Source organism: Balaenoptera acutorostrata, chromosome 10 (assembly GCF_949987535.1).
Source record: "Balaenoptera acutorostrata chromosome 10, mBalAcu1.1, whole genome shotgun sequence".
NCBI lineage: Eukaryota > Metazoa > Chordata > Mammalia > Artiodactyla > Balaenopteridae > Balaenoptera > Balaenoptera acutorostrata.
Genome location: NC_080073.1, coordinates 46,125,456 through 46,142,161, shown reverse-complemented (window position 1 = coordinate 46,142,161; position 16,706 = coordinate 46,125,456). Strand labels below are relative to the sequence as shown.

The following is a 16,706-nucleotide window of genomic DNA, read 5'->3' as shown; positions in this document are numbered from 1 at the left end:
GAACCTAGTGGCAAGACGGGAATAAAGACACAGACCTACTAGAGAATGGACTTGAGGACACGGGGAGGGGGAAGCGTAAGATGTGACAAAGTGAGAGAGTGGCATGGACATATATACACTACTAAACGTAAAATAGATAGCTAGTGGGAAGCAACCGCATAGCACAGGGAGATCAGCTTGGTGCTTTGTGACCACCTAGAGGGGTGGGATAGGGAGGGTGGGAGGGAGATGCAAGAGGGAAGAGATATGGGAACATATGTATATGTATAACTGATTCACTTTGTTATAAAGCAGAAACTAACACACCATTGTAAAGCAATTATACTCCAATAAAGATGTTAAAAAAATAAATAAATAAATAATAAAATAAAATAAAAGCCTTCCCCGCCCCAGCCGGTAGATTAACCCACCCACGCTCTCTCTCCACTTCAAGCAAGGTGGCTACAGCTACAGCTGTCTGGCCTCCCTGAGCCCGAGACAGGGAGACACTGGGGAGGGGAACCCTCTCCTCCCACGGCAGGACTCCCACCCGAACTCCGCCTGATCTAGCACAGTGGTTCTCAGAGCCTAGTGAGCCCCAGGACCCCTTGCCGGGCTTGGTGAAACACATACCTGGACCCTACCCCCTGGGATTCTGATGCACCACCCCAAAACCTCACTGGCTTAACAACAAAAGTTGGTTTCTCCTTCAGAGCATATGTCAAATGCTAGACTGCAGGGAGTCTGGTCCACACGGAGACCCAGGATAATGGTCGCTCCGCCAACTTGTGATGCCATCATTTCAACATGTGGCTTCAGAGCAAGAGAGGAGCACAGAAAATCATGCGTGGACTTTTCTCTGCTCACAGCTCACTGGCCAGAGCTAGTCCTGTGCCCTGCCCACTGCAAAGTGACTGGGAAACATGGGGATCAGATGGGCCATTCGGTGACACTGGTTTCTCTGCCGTAACCATGCTCCCCTTCTCTACTGGCACACAGCCATGAAGGCCTTCTCTCTGTTCCTCAAACACACCACATGCTTTCCCACCTTTGGGCCTTTGCACCAGCTGCTCTCTCTGCCCAGATGCCCGTATGCCAGATCTCACATGGTTGGCTCAAATGCCACTTCTTGGAGAGGCCTTTCCTGACTGCCCAAAGTAGCCACCCTATCTCTCACACCAGCCTATTCCAATTCTCTGTTGAAATAGGCCTTATCATGCCATGTTTGGGGTCATCTCTCTCCTATTAACAGACTGTACGCACACTCCATGAGAGAAACTGATCACTTATCACCATGTCCCACTACCTAGAACAGTGCCTGGTCCATGATAGATGTTCAAAATATATCTCCCTCAGCTCACCAACCCTAAGGTGTATTACTATTCCCATTTTACAGGTTAAAAAAATGGAGGACCCAAACAGGAGTGGCTTGCCCAAGGTCACACCACTACCAAATGGTAGCACTTGATTGAAATCCATGCCGCCACCACCCACTACTGTTTGCTTGTGTGATTTCACTGCTCCCAAATATTAAGGTGGCAGAAAATTTTATTTATCCTTTTGTTCTCCCTATGGTGATCCTCCATTGTGCTTGGTTTTTAAGTCTCAACAAAGCTCTACGGAGGGCAATTTGGCAACATCTATCTGGGAATTTATCCTACAGATATTCTCATGTATGTGGAAAATTACATATACGCAAGGTTTTTTCATTACAGTGCTGTGATAGCAAAAGTTTGGAATTAACTTAAAGGTCCATGGGGTGTGTATGTATTCGCAGTGGGCACGTGCACGTGGTGGAGTAGTATGCAGCCCTGAAAAGTGAGAAAGAGCTTCAGGTTCTGATTGGAAGTTTATCTAAGGGAACGTATTACATTAAAAGAAAGGTGGGTTACAACAGAAGTATTATGACTTTCATTTAAGTTCCCCCAAGAGCTGAATACCTTCAAGTCTTTCATAGAGATCGTCTCCTCAATGAAAAGAACAAAAGACAAATCAGAATAGCAGTGTGGTTTCCATCATTTGAACTTATTTTATTGGTATTCATTAGCAAATAAAATTTTATTGTTGATTTTGGATGCATTACAACACACTTTTTGGTAGTGGTTGCACAATGTTGATCATCTATTAACTATACTAAATACTGCAACCTCCGAATTGTTGATTTTTACACGGGTATCTCCTTTGTGATGATGGGTGGCTCCTCTCTCTGAATACATAAAATGGTCCGTTCCATCCATGGTTTTCATATTCCCTTGTTATTCTACCTACTGCTTTAAAATACATTCAAATAAAAAGATATAAGTTCCTTGCAGTGAGTGCACACATACCACAGCGAGGAGAGTTGAAAACACAATTAACCAACACCCTCGTGTTCAGAGAATAAATAGTATGAAATCATGGGACCGAAGCTTGCTCCTGGGGACTTTCTCAAAGTATCTTCAGTGGACATAAGGTCACACTCACTCAATTGAAGGATACATCTTTTGCCAAGGGTGGCGGGAGGAGGGTAATGGGGGGTGCAAAAGGACGATTTCATTTGCATATGATGTTATCCTTCCATAAATGTCTGGAACAAATGGCCACAGAGCACCGTGATGTGCAGTGCAGTCCTCAGATCAGAATAAATAAATGACCTGCTTGGATTGGAAAGCCACAGGCGCGCTGTGACCGAGCTGGAGAGGACAGAAGATGTTTGTTTAAAATACAGCACACACAAATAATAAATAAAAGTTTGAAACTTAGTCAGTGACAGCGATGGGACCAGACTCCCTGTTTGTTCACGGTTCTTCTCACAACACCTCTACCTTTTCCTAAGGATAAAAAGTGGCACAAGGACACAAAGGGCTTTTGGGGACCACTCTGTTCTGAAACAAGAGGGCACAACGTGTTTTGAGGGCATCGAATGGCTGCAGAAGAAGACCACAGACGTGAAAGCATGCTCACTGGTCTCAGGTCCAGAACAAGGACCAGAACAAGAGGACCGCCAAAGCCTCATTTCTCTGTGAACCAGTTTGGTGTTACCTTTGGCCGTGGTTCTTCTCTTTGACTTATACTGTTGACAAATTTCATCCACCACCTTTCCCCAACCCCCTTTCCTTATGATCCTATTGTTAAAATCACCTTGGGTCTGGTCTTAATTTGGTTGTGACACTGGGTCCCAGAAATAAGCTGCTATCTCAGGAGCGGCTTGGTGTGTCTGAAACTTGTATTTTGGTGTCACAGAACCACAGACAGAACGTTCACTGCGACTTCCCATCTAGTACCATTACTTCCCTGCATATATTAAAAAAACAAAACAAAACGCAGAAAAATAAAACAAATCACACAGAACACACAGGGGCTGCCAAACGGTGCAGCAGGAGTGTAAATACATTCTCTTTCAGGTCAGACGTCTGGTCCGACAGTGGATTACAAAACATGGAGGGATGAATTCAGGTTGAAGGCATGAGAAGAGAAAGTCACAGCTCAAGAAAAGAAGCGACCGTCCGTTGGGGCCGCTGCACGTGGCAGCGGACGGAGGCCCCTTATGCTCTTACAGGGAGGGTGAGGCCAGGTGCCCAGTGACACCAGGCGGCACAGCCACTGTGCTACGTGACAGCTCAGGATGTGTGGCTCTGGCAGCCAGCCACAGATTCACTGGTTTCCTATCCATGGGATAAGAACACACATGGGGCGGTGGGGGGGGGGGGGGGGGGGCGGTTCAGTGCTTCTCAAAGGAAAGAAGAAGGAAAGACACCGGGCTGCCCCCGCCCCCGGCCAGCACGGGCCAAGTCCTCAAGAGAGCGATGTCAGTGCTGGGGTGCTTCCCGTGGGATTCGAAGGAAGGGCAGGGCGGATACAGGTCTCCAGGTCCTATGTACACATTTTACAGAGTCTCCACTCTGCCCCCATGAGGCACGAGGTTGATTTGTCCAGCTCAGGAGGGGACGTACAGAGGACAGCAGAGGGAGCGTGCGCAGTGCGGGGGGAGGAGAGGGAGGCGGGAGCAAGACGGGTTTCCTCTAGCGGAAGGGCCTTCTCCCAGCCTCACCGTAAGCTAGTTTGTTTGGGGAGTTTAGCACCCATCAAGATGCCCGAGGTGAGCGTCACGGGGGCTTTCATCTGCATGCTGGACCCCACCATGGTGGGGAAGCTGCGGTTCCGTCGGATGCCACTGTTGAGCTGGAGCCCGCCGATGGCACTGGTGACAGTCGGGCATCCAAGGGGCAGGCCCTCGGGTACCAGGCCTCCGGGGACAAGGGCCTGCGTGGGGCCCGGGGGCCCACAGAGGAGAGGTCCCTGGTCCTCCGTCAAGGTGGGGACGTGGGCTCGCCCCGAGTTCACCACTTTGGCCACACTAAACCTCCTGACTTTGTCCACGAGGTTCAGGTTGGAGACAGACACGTCGGTCTGGCTCTCGCTACTCCGGACCGCCTTCTTCTCCCTCACCTCCCTCAGGATGGAGCTGGCTGGCTTGGAGGCCAGGAAGTTGTCGTAGGGAGGGCTCGTGCACTTGAACTCGAAGGAGGGCGGGGAAGACGTGGGCGACTGCATAGGCGAGTTGGGCGGGGTAGAGGGGATCACGGTCATCCTGGGGGTGTAGGAGTGCAGGAGAGAGCCCCGGCCAGCCCTGTCCCAGCTCTGGGGGTCGTACACAGCCGCGGAAATGCCCCGCTCCTTCAGCAGCCACACCAGCCCCAGGGATGTGCTCATGGTGGTCGTGGACTCACGGACGTTGGTGAAGGATTCGGCCAGGCTCAGTCTCCGCGGAGTGCACGGCGTGGCCACCGGCGTGGACTTCAAGTGGCTGGTGCTGCCACAAGCTGGAGTCGGGGCCGAGTTAAGGCTGATCAGAAAAGACAACAGGTCATTGATCAGAAAATGCCCATGAGCACCGAGGAAGCAGTCCGTGGCCAGCCGCCTGCAGGGGCGCAACACAGGCCTAGGACATGCTAAGGGGACTCCCCCAGCCCAGGCTCCCCGGGTGCCTCTTTCCATGTCTGCTCTTCCCTCTCACCACAGGGGCCGTGGATTCCCCGAAGTGGGGACGTGGTTTAAGTTAACAGGAAGCTGCATGTGATTTCCCTCTTTCAGCCCTAGAGGGTGGGTACAACTGTCCCCTTTGCAGGTGAGGGAACTGAGGCTCAGGTTACGTGACTTACTCAACGTCACACTCAGCTGCTCAGTGGAAGACCCTGGATTTAAAGACAAGTCTGAGGGACCCCAAAGATAGGGGAGGAAGGCCTTCAGCAGAGAGGCTTTCTGTCCCTACCAAATTTACTCAGATTCCTGCCTTCCTTCCCAGTAGCCGCTTCCCTGAGGCAAGACGTTAACCAGGACTACGGGATATGAGAGTTTATCCTGGGAATGGCCGAAGCAGGTGGGACATCTCGGTGGAGGACCCTCGGGTGATGGGGAGACTGAGGCTGAAGGCGCCCATCAAGTCAGCGGCAGACCCGGGCCTCCTGACTCCCACCACAGTGTTCTTTCCTCTGCACCCTGCTGCCCTTTAGTCCTTCTCCCGTGGGTGCCCAAGTCCACCTTGATGAGTGGAGTTACTGGGACAGAGGGACCCACGTCACGTATTATCAGATCTTCATCTAGGGAACCACCTAGAAAAAGGCCCACTGGGTGTGTGTGAAACCTGGTTACTAAAGGAAAAGTGGAAAGATTCCTTCGTCTACTCATGTCATGCTGACTGAGGACCCACTATGTTCCAAAAGCTGGTATCCAGCAGTGAGGGAGTTAGGGCAGAAGGTATAACAGAGGGGCAGCAGCGGGGAATGCACTGCTGTCTGCCTGAAAACCAGGAGAGACCCACTTTTAACAACTGCTTCGGGGATGGAGTGAGGCCACCCAGGCACGGAGGCCCTGAGCTGTTCCTGGATGAGCAACTGAGCGGCACAGAAAACATCCCTCCTGACGGTCTCATGAGACCTGTCCCGGCACCTGCCCAAGGACGCAGCAGGGGCTGCAGGTGCCCCCGGGAACAGGCAGCTGGGTGGTCCCCGGGAGCCGGGGGATAGAGCCCTCTCTCCCTAGCCTGACAGGGGACAGGCCACATACCTTGGACAAAGCACCAACTTAGGGAAAGGGGAGGAAGGGGATGGGCTCTGGAGCAGGTCCTTGGAATGAGTGGAGCAGGGCCCCCTCCTGCAGGAGGGACAGGTCAAAGGCAAGTACAAGCTGAGGCGTCACTTGGCTGCACACTCAGGTGACCTCACCACTGGCCAGTCTGCACAGGGTGAGGAACACAGAACAGGCCCGTCTCACACAAGCTCGGGACCGGGGATGCTGGTGGGTCGGGAGCATTCAGAGGAACATGGGATTAGAAACCACAGCAGATTCCTAAGGTTAAAAGGTGGATTCTTCAAAAGGCACAGGTGGAATTCTACAAAATTGATCTACAAGCAATAGAGGGCCAAAAAAAATCTGGACTTCAAATCTTGTTCACAGAGCCATTCCTAGGGAGATTCTCTATTTTGTTTCAAGCTGCCATTCTTTCAAACTCAGGCAAAAAGCCTTTTCTTACTACTGACTTCTCAGGCTTTTTCATCCCTGACGAGGCCAGAAGGACTTAGAGAAGAAGGCAGGGGTGCGGTGTTGAGTCCTATGGCTCCAGTCAGCAGAGCACCAGGATGCCAGCCTCTCCCAGGGGGAAGCTCTGTCCAGCGGTTTTAAACACGATCTCTTCAAACATAAAGCTGAGGGATAGGCAAGCCGGGTTCTCCAGAGGCAGGAAGGGAGAAGGAGAGACAAGCGAAAATTGAGAGGTCCCCTTCCGGTGAGAACCTCGGTTAGACCTGTATTAGTGCTGGCACTCGGCGCGACTGGGGCATTTAGACAGGTTAGGGGGTATCCATTGCCAAGGCCGAGTTAGCCAGGCACAACCAGAGGGACACGTCCACGCCTACGTCGCGGTTAGTGGCGGCCACGCGTGCACACACAGCTCCTTCATGGGGCCCTGCCAGGCAGGCCCTGCTGGTGGTGTTCTCACCCCCTGCCTCGCCCGTGGGCTCACTCTCTGCCCTACATCTGCTCCCAGCTCAACAGGGCCTGGGGCTGCTTCGTCGTCCTCCTCACATGACCTGCGGAGAATTATTCATCGTTGAAGGTGTTCCTTGGGGCAGCTGCTCCCTCCGAGCTGGCCCTGCTCGCCTCTCTCCCGTAAGTTACCTTCCACTCACCCTGCCAACCTCGTACCACAGAGAAAACAGCTGATGGGGTCACGCCACCGCGTTGGGGGAGACCATTTTCCCTTTCACTGGAAGCTCTGGGAGGCCTGAAATCCAGCCAAGCAGAACCGCGCCCCCCACCCCCCCCAGGCCACACAAGTCCTCTCGTCCTATGGTACCAACTCTTATCACTTCTTGGAGGTGCCCAAGGGAAATGGACCACGCTGGGCACGTGGTTCCGTTCAAGTTTTATCATTTCGGTCATTACAGGGTGGCTGGGATGCATGGCCCCTGGGGCCATTGCCAGAGGCATAAGTGCTACCACAGGGCTCAGTAACTCCATTCTGTGAAAGAACACGTTCTTCTGACAAACTTTGGGGCAAAAAGCCAACAGACTTGGACTTAGGGGCTGTGGTAGTGCCCTAAACTTCAGCTGGTTGAGGAGGGATGTTAAGAATCTTCCGCGGCCAATAAAAGAGCAACTAAAAGTGGGTCCAGGTCTCTCTATCTGTGCTGGATCTGAATCAATAGGGGCTTTGATTAAAAAAAAAAAAAGAAAAAAAGATGGGACTCAGAACACGTGACTGTAGTGCTTGGGAGATGCTTTCACTTGCTAGGGTTGGATTTGAATGAGCCTCTCTACTTTGGCTTTCCTCAACGTTAAGTCTCACAGGGAGTGTCTCTACCTCACCCCGCCCTGCCCACCCCACGGCCGGGTCCCTTACCTTGGCGTGACCCGCGTGAGCTCGTCTGAAGGATGCAGGATGCGACAGGTGGTGAAGGTGAAGGTGGAGTTTGTCTGTGACATGCACTTCCCAGGGTGGTGGGCTAAATCAGGGGGAGGGGGAAGGGAGGAACAAAATATAGTCCTTGCATCCAAGTACACCCATGAGAAAAGTCAAACTCCCGCATGGCCCTGGACAGATGCAAGAAACGATGGGCTACCTTGTGAACTGGATCTGGGCGAGGAAGGTGAAACGCAAATGTTCTGGATTGAAGGTGGTCCCTCAAAACTAACCACACTTTTGAGCACTGGTGTGCAGAGCATCGAATTCCAGCTTCCAACCCAGTCCAGACAGGGTTTCCCATCAGCGTTCTTTGGCCAGTAGTGGATCCAGTTTGAAGGGCTAATGGGCCCTTGGGGGTAAATTTGGGTTCCCTCCTCAGAGGTCCAAATCGGCTTCCCTCTTTTGTTGCTTTACTTTTCTTTTCATTGGCAAATAGGTGCCAAACTCTGCCAAGGGGAGGGGAGAGGTGCAGGGCAGGGAGAGGCACTTGCACCTGGGAACCGGGCAAGGCTCACGGGCTCCCTTTTCTGTTTACACAAAAAGGGGCTTGAGGAAGCTGGCTCCACTACTGTCTAACTGTGGTCGACAGGGAGGGAGACGGGGCCTCAGCTGCCTCAGCAACAACGTGGCAGGAGTCCCAGGGCCTGGGTTCTCTGTGGGGCTGAAGCTCCAGGACCTGGGCTGGGCTGACACACAACGGTGCGAGCAGCACCAGTCCTCCCGGGCTGCTTTCTTGCCATCTCTAGGATGTCTGGTTTCTGACGAAAATGAGACAGAACAAGTTGTCCTCAACTTATTTCCTTTGAAAGCTCCAAAGAGTTGTTAAGGCAGCTGAAGTCTACGATCTGGAGCAAAGTAAATCACAGAAGCGTTAGGACCATGCATCAGAAAGCTGGCAGGTGATAAGTAGGAATAGAGTCTACAGGAGACAGACATCATGATTGTAGAGGTCATCCTCATTCATAACTCAAATGTAAAAAAAGAAAAGAAAAAAAAAGGAAAAATGCTGCTGCTCTCAATAGCATGCAAGGTGAGATCTGGGTCATCCCCCCTCCCCACCCATTCCTCCCCTGCAGCCTCTCAGCCCCCAGAGACCTCCTGGGAGACAACGGATTAGGATATTGGAGGCCATGAGCACGCTGAAGATTCAAAAGGCTGGAACTAGAATCTTCTAGCTCTTTATGGCAAGTTTTCTCTTGCATTTGACAAAAAGGAAAAGGAAAACAAACCAGAAGAGATCGGTGCCCCACACCTACAGATCCACACACAGGTGATTGCATCTTAAAAAAGAAAAGAAAAAACTAGAAACCAGATGAAACCAACAAACAAAAAAATATTGGAGACACGCAAATTGAAGGCAGGCAGGACAAAGCCAAAGCACAAAAATGGTGGCGGTGACTCAGGAGCTATGCAAGACTGGTTTCCCCTGATTATTGTGGTCCAATCCATGTCTTTGTGTCAAGGAAGGCTCCCGTGGCCCCTGGCATGGCAGCCAGCACCATGGCCACAAGAGCAAACTCCCAGCCACAGGGAGCTCCAGGCAAAGCAGGAGGGGTGTGGAAAACACACGTAAGAATAGCCTCTATGCATCTTTGTTTCTCAACCAAAAAAGTAATGGTTTAGGAACTCAGATAATTGAGAAATTACTGCAAGCAAAACAAAAATGGAAGAAGCTATGAAGAAAAGGCAACCAACCAATCACGATTCTCTGATTGCAATAAGGTCTAGAAACAAAAGCAACAAAAAACCTGAGAAAAGCATCCCAAATAACAGGTGTGAGGGGTTACTCGGGAGGGAGGAAAGAAAAATGCAGTAAGTAGAAGTAATTAAGACAGAACAGTTGAAAGACAGAGAACATTTTTTAAAAATATCAAACAAAAGCAAGGCTTGATTTAAACTTAGAAGTGTACCCCATTTAAATACATGGCCAGAATATAAAATCAAAAGGTCACACATGTTCCCTTTCTCCACCCCATTACATATCGGATCTTCAATCGCAACAGCTAGTGTGAGACAGATATTTTAGAGAGACAGTTGCATCAGCAGAAGCAAAACCCATCTTATTGCAAATGGGTTTTGGGAATAGGAAAAGGCTGCTAAAATTCAGAGGTCATCATTCCCCAGAGGCGATGGACAGCTTTAGAAGACCAAGGAAAATCAACAACAAGGATCAAAAGTGCCAAAGCCAGAGGTTCGGCCCCTCTGCAATACCACTAGGACGCCTGGACCGGCCAGCTCTCCGAGTCACCACTGCCCACCGGGCCGCTGCAGCATCTCCCTTCCTTGGGACACAACACAGAGAGAGTGAGTCACCCGAGGCTCCTTGAGCTGCTGGGGGCTGATTCCTACAGTTCTGTGAACAGGAGAGAGCAAATTCCCAAAGCAAGAGGCACTGACAAGAGTCTTCTAGGCAGGGAGCAGGGGCTCAGTGGGAGCGCTCACTACTGCAGTCACCACTGCACCCCGAAGCCCTGCCTTAGGTGCTGTGTGGGTTAACCTCGTGCTGCTTGCTTGGGGCCTCCAAGGACAGGGGTTTTGGATTTCATGTTCTGACTTCCTACTTAAATCCTCATTCCTTTTCTCGGTCTGACTGGAGGACTGCAGTGTTGTGAGCCACAAGTATTAACACTGACAAGTACTTTCACCAAATATTCTATTTAGGAATGAACTTGCATTTCCCCGCCTCAAAAGACCCTAACCTTTATTATTTTTATTTGTTCCTCCTCCCGCAGGTTCTGAAACTGGTACAAAATCCTCATCTGTCAAAGAGGACCTTTAAACTTCATTAATCCTTGATTATTCAAGATCGTCTACGTTGGTGAACTACATACAGGTAGCTACCGTGCAGATTTTTTGTTCTTTAAAATGTGCCACCTGCAAGCACACACCCTTCAGCCGAGGTGGGGTCTCAGAGGGCTGTATAAGGGGGACAGTCCCCCCGCTCACTTGCACTCTGACCGACCCAGGTGTGCTTTCCGCCCAGAGCAGGTGCACTTGGTAAATGGCTCTGATTGGCTGTGCTCCTCTGGGGGCACATGGTGCCTGGTACTGACTGGAAAATTGGGTGCTTGGGATCTTGATGCCGCAGCCCGTCGTGAGGGAGCCCTGGCCCAGCCCTGAGTCTCCAGTGAGTCGGGGCTTCCTTCTTGGATGCCCTGCAGACCACGCTGGGGATTATCTGCAAGTGTGCTACCCAGACCAGGGTGACTGCTGCTGGGTGGAAGGCTCGGGTCTCCAGGGAAGATGGGCAGGAAAGCCCAGTGCTCTCCTCGCAGCCCAGGGATCCAATGGTGAGAAGAGGAAAGAAACACGGATAAGGCTGGGTATAGTGGCGGGGACCTGCAGGGTGACTGGGCTTTGCAGCCTGGCCGTCCACGGGATGAGATCTGTTCACACGAGCTCATGCATGTCGGTCAATTGGAACGATGCTTTCCTTCTTCCCCCACCCACAGGGAAGGCCAGGCTGGGAATGTGCCGGGGAGACCAGAAACTTCTCTCTCTGAACGCCATCGTAGCATCGTCCTTAAAAGAACCCTCCCGGGAGCCCACACAGCTGTCAGGGTGCAGCTGCACCTACTGAACTCTATGGGGAGCTGGGACCTACACACACACGGCTTCCAAGGGGATCTCTGAGGACAGAGGAATGCTGGCCATGCTACACATCCAAGCTATTTTTTGGCTTACAGAAGTAACTTATTAAAATATTTTCTTTAAAAAAAAAAATATTTTCTTTAAAATTACAAACCCATCCCAAAATCTTGGAAAAAGGGGTTTTATCTTTGTGACATACTGAGAGCCTTCCAGATTCTTTTCCCACTCTTCATGGGAAGTGGCCAACTTGTGTAAAATACACAAAATGCCTTGACCTTTTCCCCCTTTTCTTGATTTGAACATGTCGTGTGCAGCTACCGTCACACGACTTGGATCTGCTCTGCCATTTCTATAAAGTCATTCACCAAGACACACACACACACACACACACACACACACACACACACACACACTCCCCCCACCTCCTTTTATTCTAGTAGCTGCCACCACATCAACAGTGGCATCCACCGGCCGACCTTTTCTGTCCAAGCAAAAACAAACCTACTGAAAGTAAAAGCATTGTCCATCCAGCTTAAAGGCATGGCTTGAAAACCCTGCGAACATCAGTACTTTTTTTTTTTCCATCTTTTTACCAGCTTCTAATGACTTTGTTGTTTTTTGCTCAAGGAGTAACCACAGTGGAGGTGGGGCACGTATCTTTGCCTGTCAGCTACATGCCCTTTCTTTTTTTTTAAAAAAAGCGATGTTTTAGAATTCTTCCTAAAAAACTAAACTCTCAGGGCATAGAAAAATGCTCTAAAGATTTTTTCTATCACTTCTTTATATAACTCTGCGTGTGAATTTTTCTGGAAAAAAACGTTCTATGATGAGTCCATGTGGGAAAAACTCCATAAAACCTTTGTTTGCCCTGTGCTTCATCATTAACATCAATGCTGTTTGGGATTAATGTGGCTTTAACAAGTGTTTTTCTCTGGGTGGGGGGGGGGGTAGGGAATCAAGGGCAGTTTCAGATACAGCAGTACAGCTTCTTTTCTTTCTTAAAAATAGAAGTGATATTAAACTACACAGTGTTACAAGATGACATTTTTAAGCTCTTAGTTCCAGGCTTAACATGGGCCTGTGACTCTTTTTCTCTGCTTCTTAAGCATTTCTTTTACACAGCCCCTGTCTGGTCCTGTAGCTCTAGGGACCCCTGAGTCCCCAATGCAGACATCCAGCCCACAGGCACCGGGGAGGTTTCTAGCACAGAGATTGTGAACCACATCACAAGATCTCTTCCTGGTTTCTGTAAAACTTTTGTTTCCTGCAAAATTTTTAAAAATAAAAAGTCTACTTGTCCCCCTACACCAAGCTGTCTACTCTGTTTCATCTAAAAAGTGACTTAACAGAGGAACAATCTCACGGAATGGCACAGAGAGGACCAGAAATTCCCTCAGGTGGCCCTTGGGGTATCTTCAGGAGATAAAATGACTTAAAAAAAAAAAAAAGATATATTTATTCATTTTTGCCTGCGGCAGGTCTTAGTTGCAGCATGCGGGATCATTGTTGAGGCATGCAGCATCTTCATTGTCGTGCCCGGGCTTCTCTCTAGTTGTGGCGTGTGGGTTTTCTCTTCTTTAGTTGTGGCGTGCAGGCTCCAGGGTGCATGGGCTCTGTAGCTGTGGCCCGCCGGTTCCAGAGCACGTGGGCTCTGTAGTTTGCGGCACACAGGCGCTAGTTGAGGCGTGCAAACTCAGTAGTTGTGGCACGCCGGCTTAGTTGTCTCGCGGCATGTGGGATCTTAGTTCCCTGACCAGGGATCGAACCCATGTCCCCTGCATTGCAAGGTGGATTCTTTACCACTGGACCACCAGGGAAGTCCCCAAATCACTTTTTAGAATGCTGCTAAAATATCAAAAGGGCAAACGCAAGAGTCTCTTTGGATTCTTCGGATGCCAACAAAGCTGGACCCTGCGCCCTCTGCCTTCATGTCCGTCCTGTGGCAAACACCAACAGGTGCGGGGAGCAGGCCTGGCTAAGCTGCCTCAAGTCAATCATCCAGCTGGTGCTACCGGAGCCTGTTCAAGAGCGCACTTCTCCCGCGCGTCACTAGGCGGCGCAACTGGACAACTCACCGGAACTTCAACGCGCATCCACGTGCTACCTCAAGGGCCCTCCACTTTAGAAGAGGCATTGTGCAAACAAACGCCCACTCAACAATCCAAGTGGGTGCCCCTCGAAGCACGGCAGTGCCCTCCTATGGTTTTCAGAGGTGAGGTTCCGTAGAAAAAGCGGTTCCAGCGAGCGGGCTTGTTCTGGAAATTTTAAGCAGGGTTGACTCCGTGCTGTTTGGGATGAGTCAGTTATGTGATTCTTCATTCATTTTTCACTTTGGGCTGCACTGGCCTGGTTCTGGTTTACTATACATTTTGATGCAAGAGCACAGGGCTTCCTTAGCATCTCCTAATACAGGGGGGTGAGAGCAGACCCCAGCTTTGTCCGTAGTGACCAAACTCCTGTAACTGCTACACACCAGGCTGGGGTTGAAAAGTCTTCTCATTAGAGTGGGATCTCTTTGTCAACTCCCTCGGTGGAGATAAGAAGGAAACTTCCCAGAGGGTCTGTGAATCGAACGTACCAGACTTTCCCTTCTAGATTCATCAGGTCCTCACGGCCAACGTTCCTTCACAAGCCCCTTTGGGTCCTGCTTCTGCAGTGGGACTGACAGTACAAGAGGATGCCCACCCGGGGCTTTGCTCACACCAGCCCCTGCCTCAGAGGAGGCTGGAGTGATACTCAGATCCTCGAGCTTTCTGTCTGCCTCCTTTCATCCACCAGCTCTTCCCTTCTCTTCACGTAACCTCTCCTGAACAGAACCTGGACCTACGTATCAAATAAGAAAGCTACAAAAGAAGCTAGTTCTTGGCTTTTGCTTCTGGGGGCCCAAGTGCTGCAGCTTCAGGGACTTTCAAGGGCATTTTTGACCAAATGTGATTTTTGCCTTCAACACTCAGCCCCCAAAATGACACAGAGCTCCACTGCAGTACCACTGCCAGATAGGCTGCCATGTTTTATAGGAGCCTGTTTTAGGATATTTCTCCCACTGGAAATGGTCTCCATGTGTATGAGCATTAAGTAAACTGACCTTTGCTTTCTTCTATATTGCTTTAATCCTGCCTCTGTCTCTCCTTTAAGAATCAAGGCATCCAAGATAATTCACCTGGACTGTCCATCCAACCATCTGTTGACCTAACTGTGTGACTTTAAACTCGGATCTTAATCCTTTACCACATGCAGGCTCTTCTCTACACATAAATACCTAAAATTCAGAATGCTGGCAGTACGAGATTATGTCTATTTCTGATAAAAGTGTACTTTCTATATGAATTAAAACATAAAATATATTACTGAAATAAAGTAAAACTGTAATCTAAAAATTGTTTTACATAATCCATTTTAATCATCTAAATTATTTACAAATATAACAAGGATTTATCCTTTTTAAAGACATGGGATTAGAAAAATCAAATAATGACACCATAATACATTAAAATATATTAATAAATATTTTTCAGTACTCAAAATGTTTTCTCCATGAGAGAGCAGGCTCTAGACAAAAGTGCCTAATATACAAGTTTTCCCAATTGCCTCCCATAATACCAGTTGTTAAAAAAGAAAGTTTAATCACCTTCTGTCTTCAAAGGTTCTCCCTACTAAGTCTTCCCAGGAAGATGGCAGCTCCTGGAACTGTGCTGTTTGGCAACAGGAAAGGGCAGATCAAGGCAGGGACCAGGCCAGCGGGGGTACAAATTCCAAGACAGAGGATGCCCCAGGCTTTCCCACTGAAACTTTTCTGTCTACCTGTGACTCCAAGACTGTGTGCATAATGCCACTCAGGGCCCCTGGGATGATTTATGTAGAGTGACGTGCTTCTTACATTCCTAGAATCAAAGTGGTTCTGTCATTCCCCACAGAGAAAAAAGAGCCAAATCATTGCCCGTGCCTTTCCCTCCTGCACTGAGCTTTTACCAAGTCTTACCCAGAAAACAAGCTCGAAAGAACCTTTGCCTAGATGATCAGACCTTCCCTAAATTACCTTCAGCAATCTATATAATTCTTTCTGGATGCACACTACCAATGTGACTCCTCTAGAGTTTCCACTGTATGTTAGTGTGCCTCTCCTCAAAGTTGCTGGGATGGATTTGCTGCAGGTTTGAGGAAGGTGGGAAGAAGCAATGGATACGCCTTTGTGTGTGGTAAGGAAAGTGGTTAGGACTTAGCTCCTCATAACTGGTCCCCTTGCTCCCTCTGTCCTCAGAGAGATATTCTTAGCTGAATTGATAAGCTTTATTCCTTCTCTACAACTTCTCCAAGAGAAACCGAATGGTGCTTCTTTAAATTTACAGGATTCACCTTCTAATCCACCTGCAAGACTGCAGGGAGGGGTCACCACACTCAACACGATGCCTGTTCCTTCAGCCACAAAATCAGCAGACACAGTGTCTCCTGTACCACTGTCTGCCTTCCAGAGGGGCGCCAGTGCCGATGACACAGGGAGGTAACAGTACCGAAGGAAAAAGCGTTCCTTTTCTTAAGTGAGAAGATCCTAAATAATATGCATTTTCATTCCCTTGCAAGCTTAATCTGGCAACTCAATGGCTAAAAAATAAAATAAGACATAAATAAACCCAGGTGCTAAATAATCCTTTTTACTTGATGATGCCTCTAAAGTTTATGTCAAAGAAAAAAGAAAAGTTCCTTGGCCAGAGGTGTGTGAACTTGGCCAGGGGATGGGAGACACCACCATGAACCTCAGCTCTCTCCTGCCCTGTACTCGATGGGGAGTGTTGTACCTCTCATGAACGAAAATTATCAGTCACAAAGATGAATGTCCTCTCCTCAAATCTGGTGACTTGGGAATGTCATGAGGATGACGACATTGGGTTAATTCATCTTTTTCTGGGTCTCTCCCCTCAGCCCAAGCAGCCGGGGGTCCAGGAAGTCTGGGGTAAATAGTAAACCACGTGACCCTGTGATGCCAGGGCGCTGGGCACAAAGCTTTTCATCCCAGTGACGCCTAGGATGTGTAATTCTGCAACCTCATGGTCATATCTTTAATACTGGGGTGGAGGGAGGTGGGCACAGAGATCAGCCAGTGCTCTTTTCCAGATTCATCTAGAGTTCTCTCTCTAAGAAAGCTTACTGACATCCTCTGAGGGTTTGCTGGATTAAGGAGTATTGCTAAAACACTTTA

At 49.4% G+C, this 16,706-nt stretch overlaps 1 protein-coding gene across 10 annotated transcripts in view; it reads right to left on the bottom strand.

Annotated features, from left to right (window-relative positions):
* Positions 1-1,985: 1,985 nt before the first annotated feature.
* Positions 1,986-16,706, bottom strand: part of TRAK1 (trafficking kinesin protein 1) — a 103,579-nt gene continuing 88,858 nt past the window's right edge. For 8 of the 10 annotated variants that reach the window (XM_028161693.2, XM_057554361.1, XM_028161694.2 and 5 more), the window contains 2 exons: positions 7,859-7,961; positions 1,986-4,804 (listed from right to left, as the gene is read on the bottom strand). In XM_028161693.2, the coding sequence (XP_028017494.2) occupies positions 4,006-4,804; positions 7,859-7,961 (902 nt within the window). In that variant the 3' untranslated portion in view covers positions 1,986-4,005. Of the gene's footprint in view, positions 4,805-6,955; positions 7,047-7,858; positions 7,962-16,706 lie in introns of all 10 variants that reach the window. The other 2 variants (XM_057554365.1, XM_057554366.1) reach the window with 1 other exon arrangement.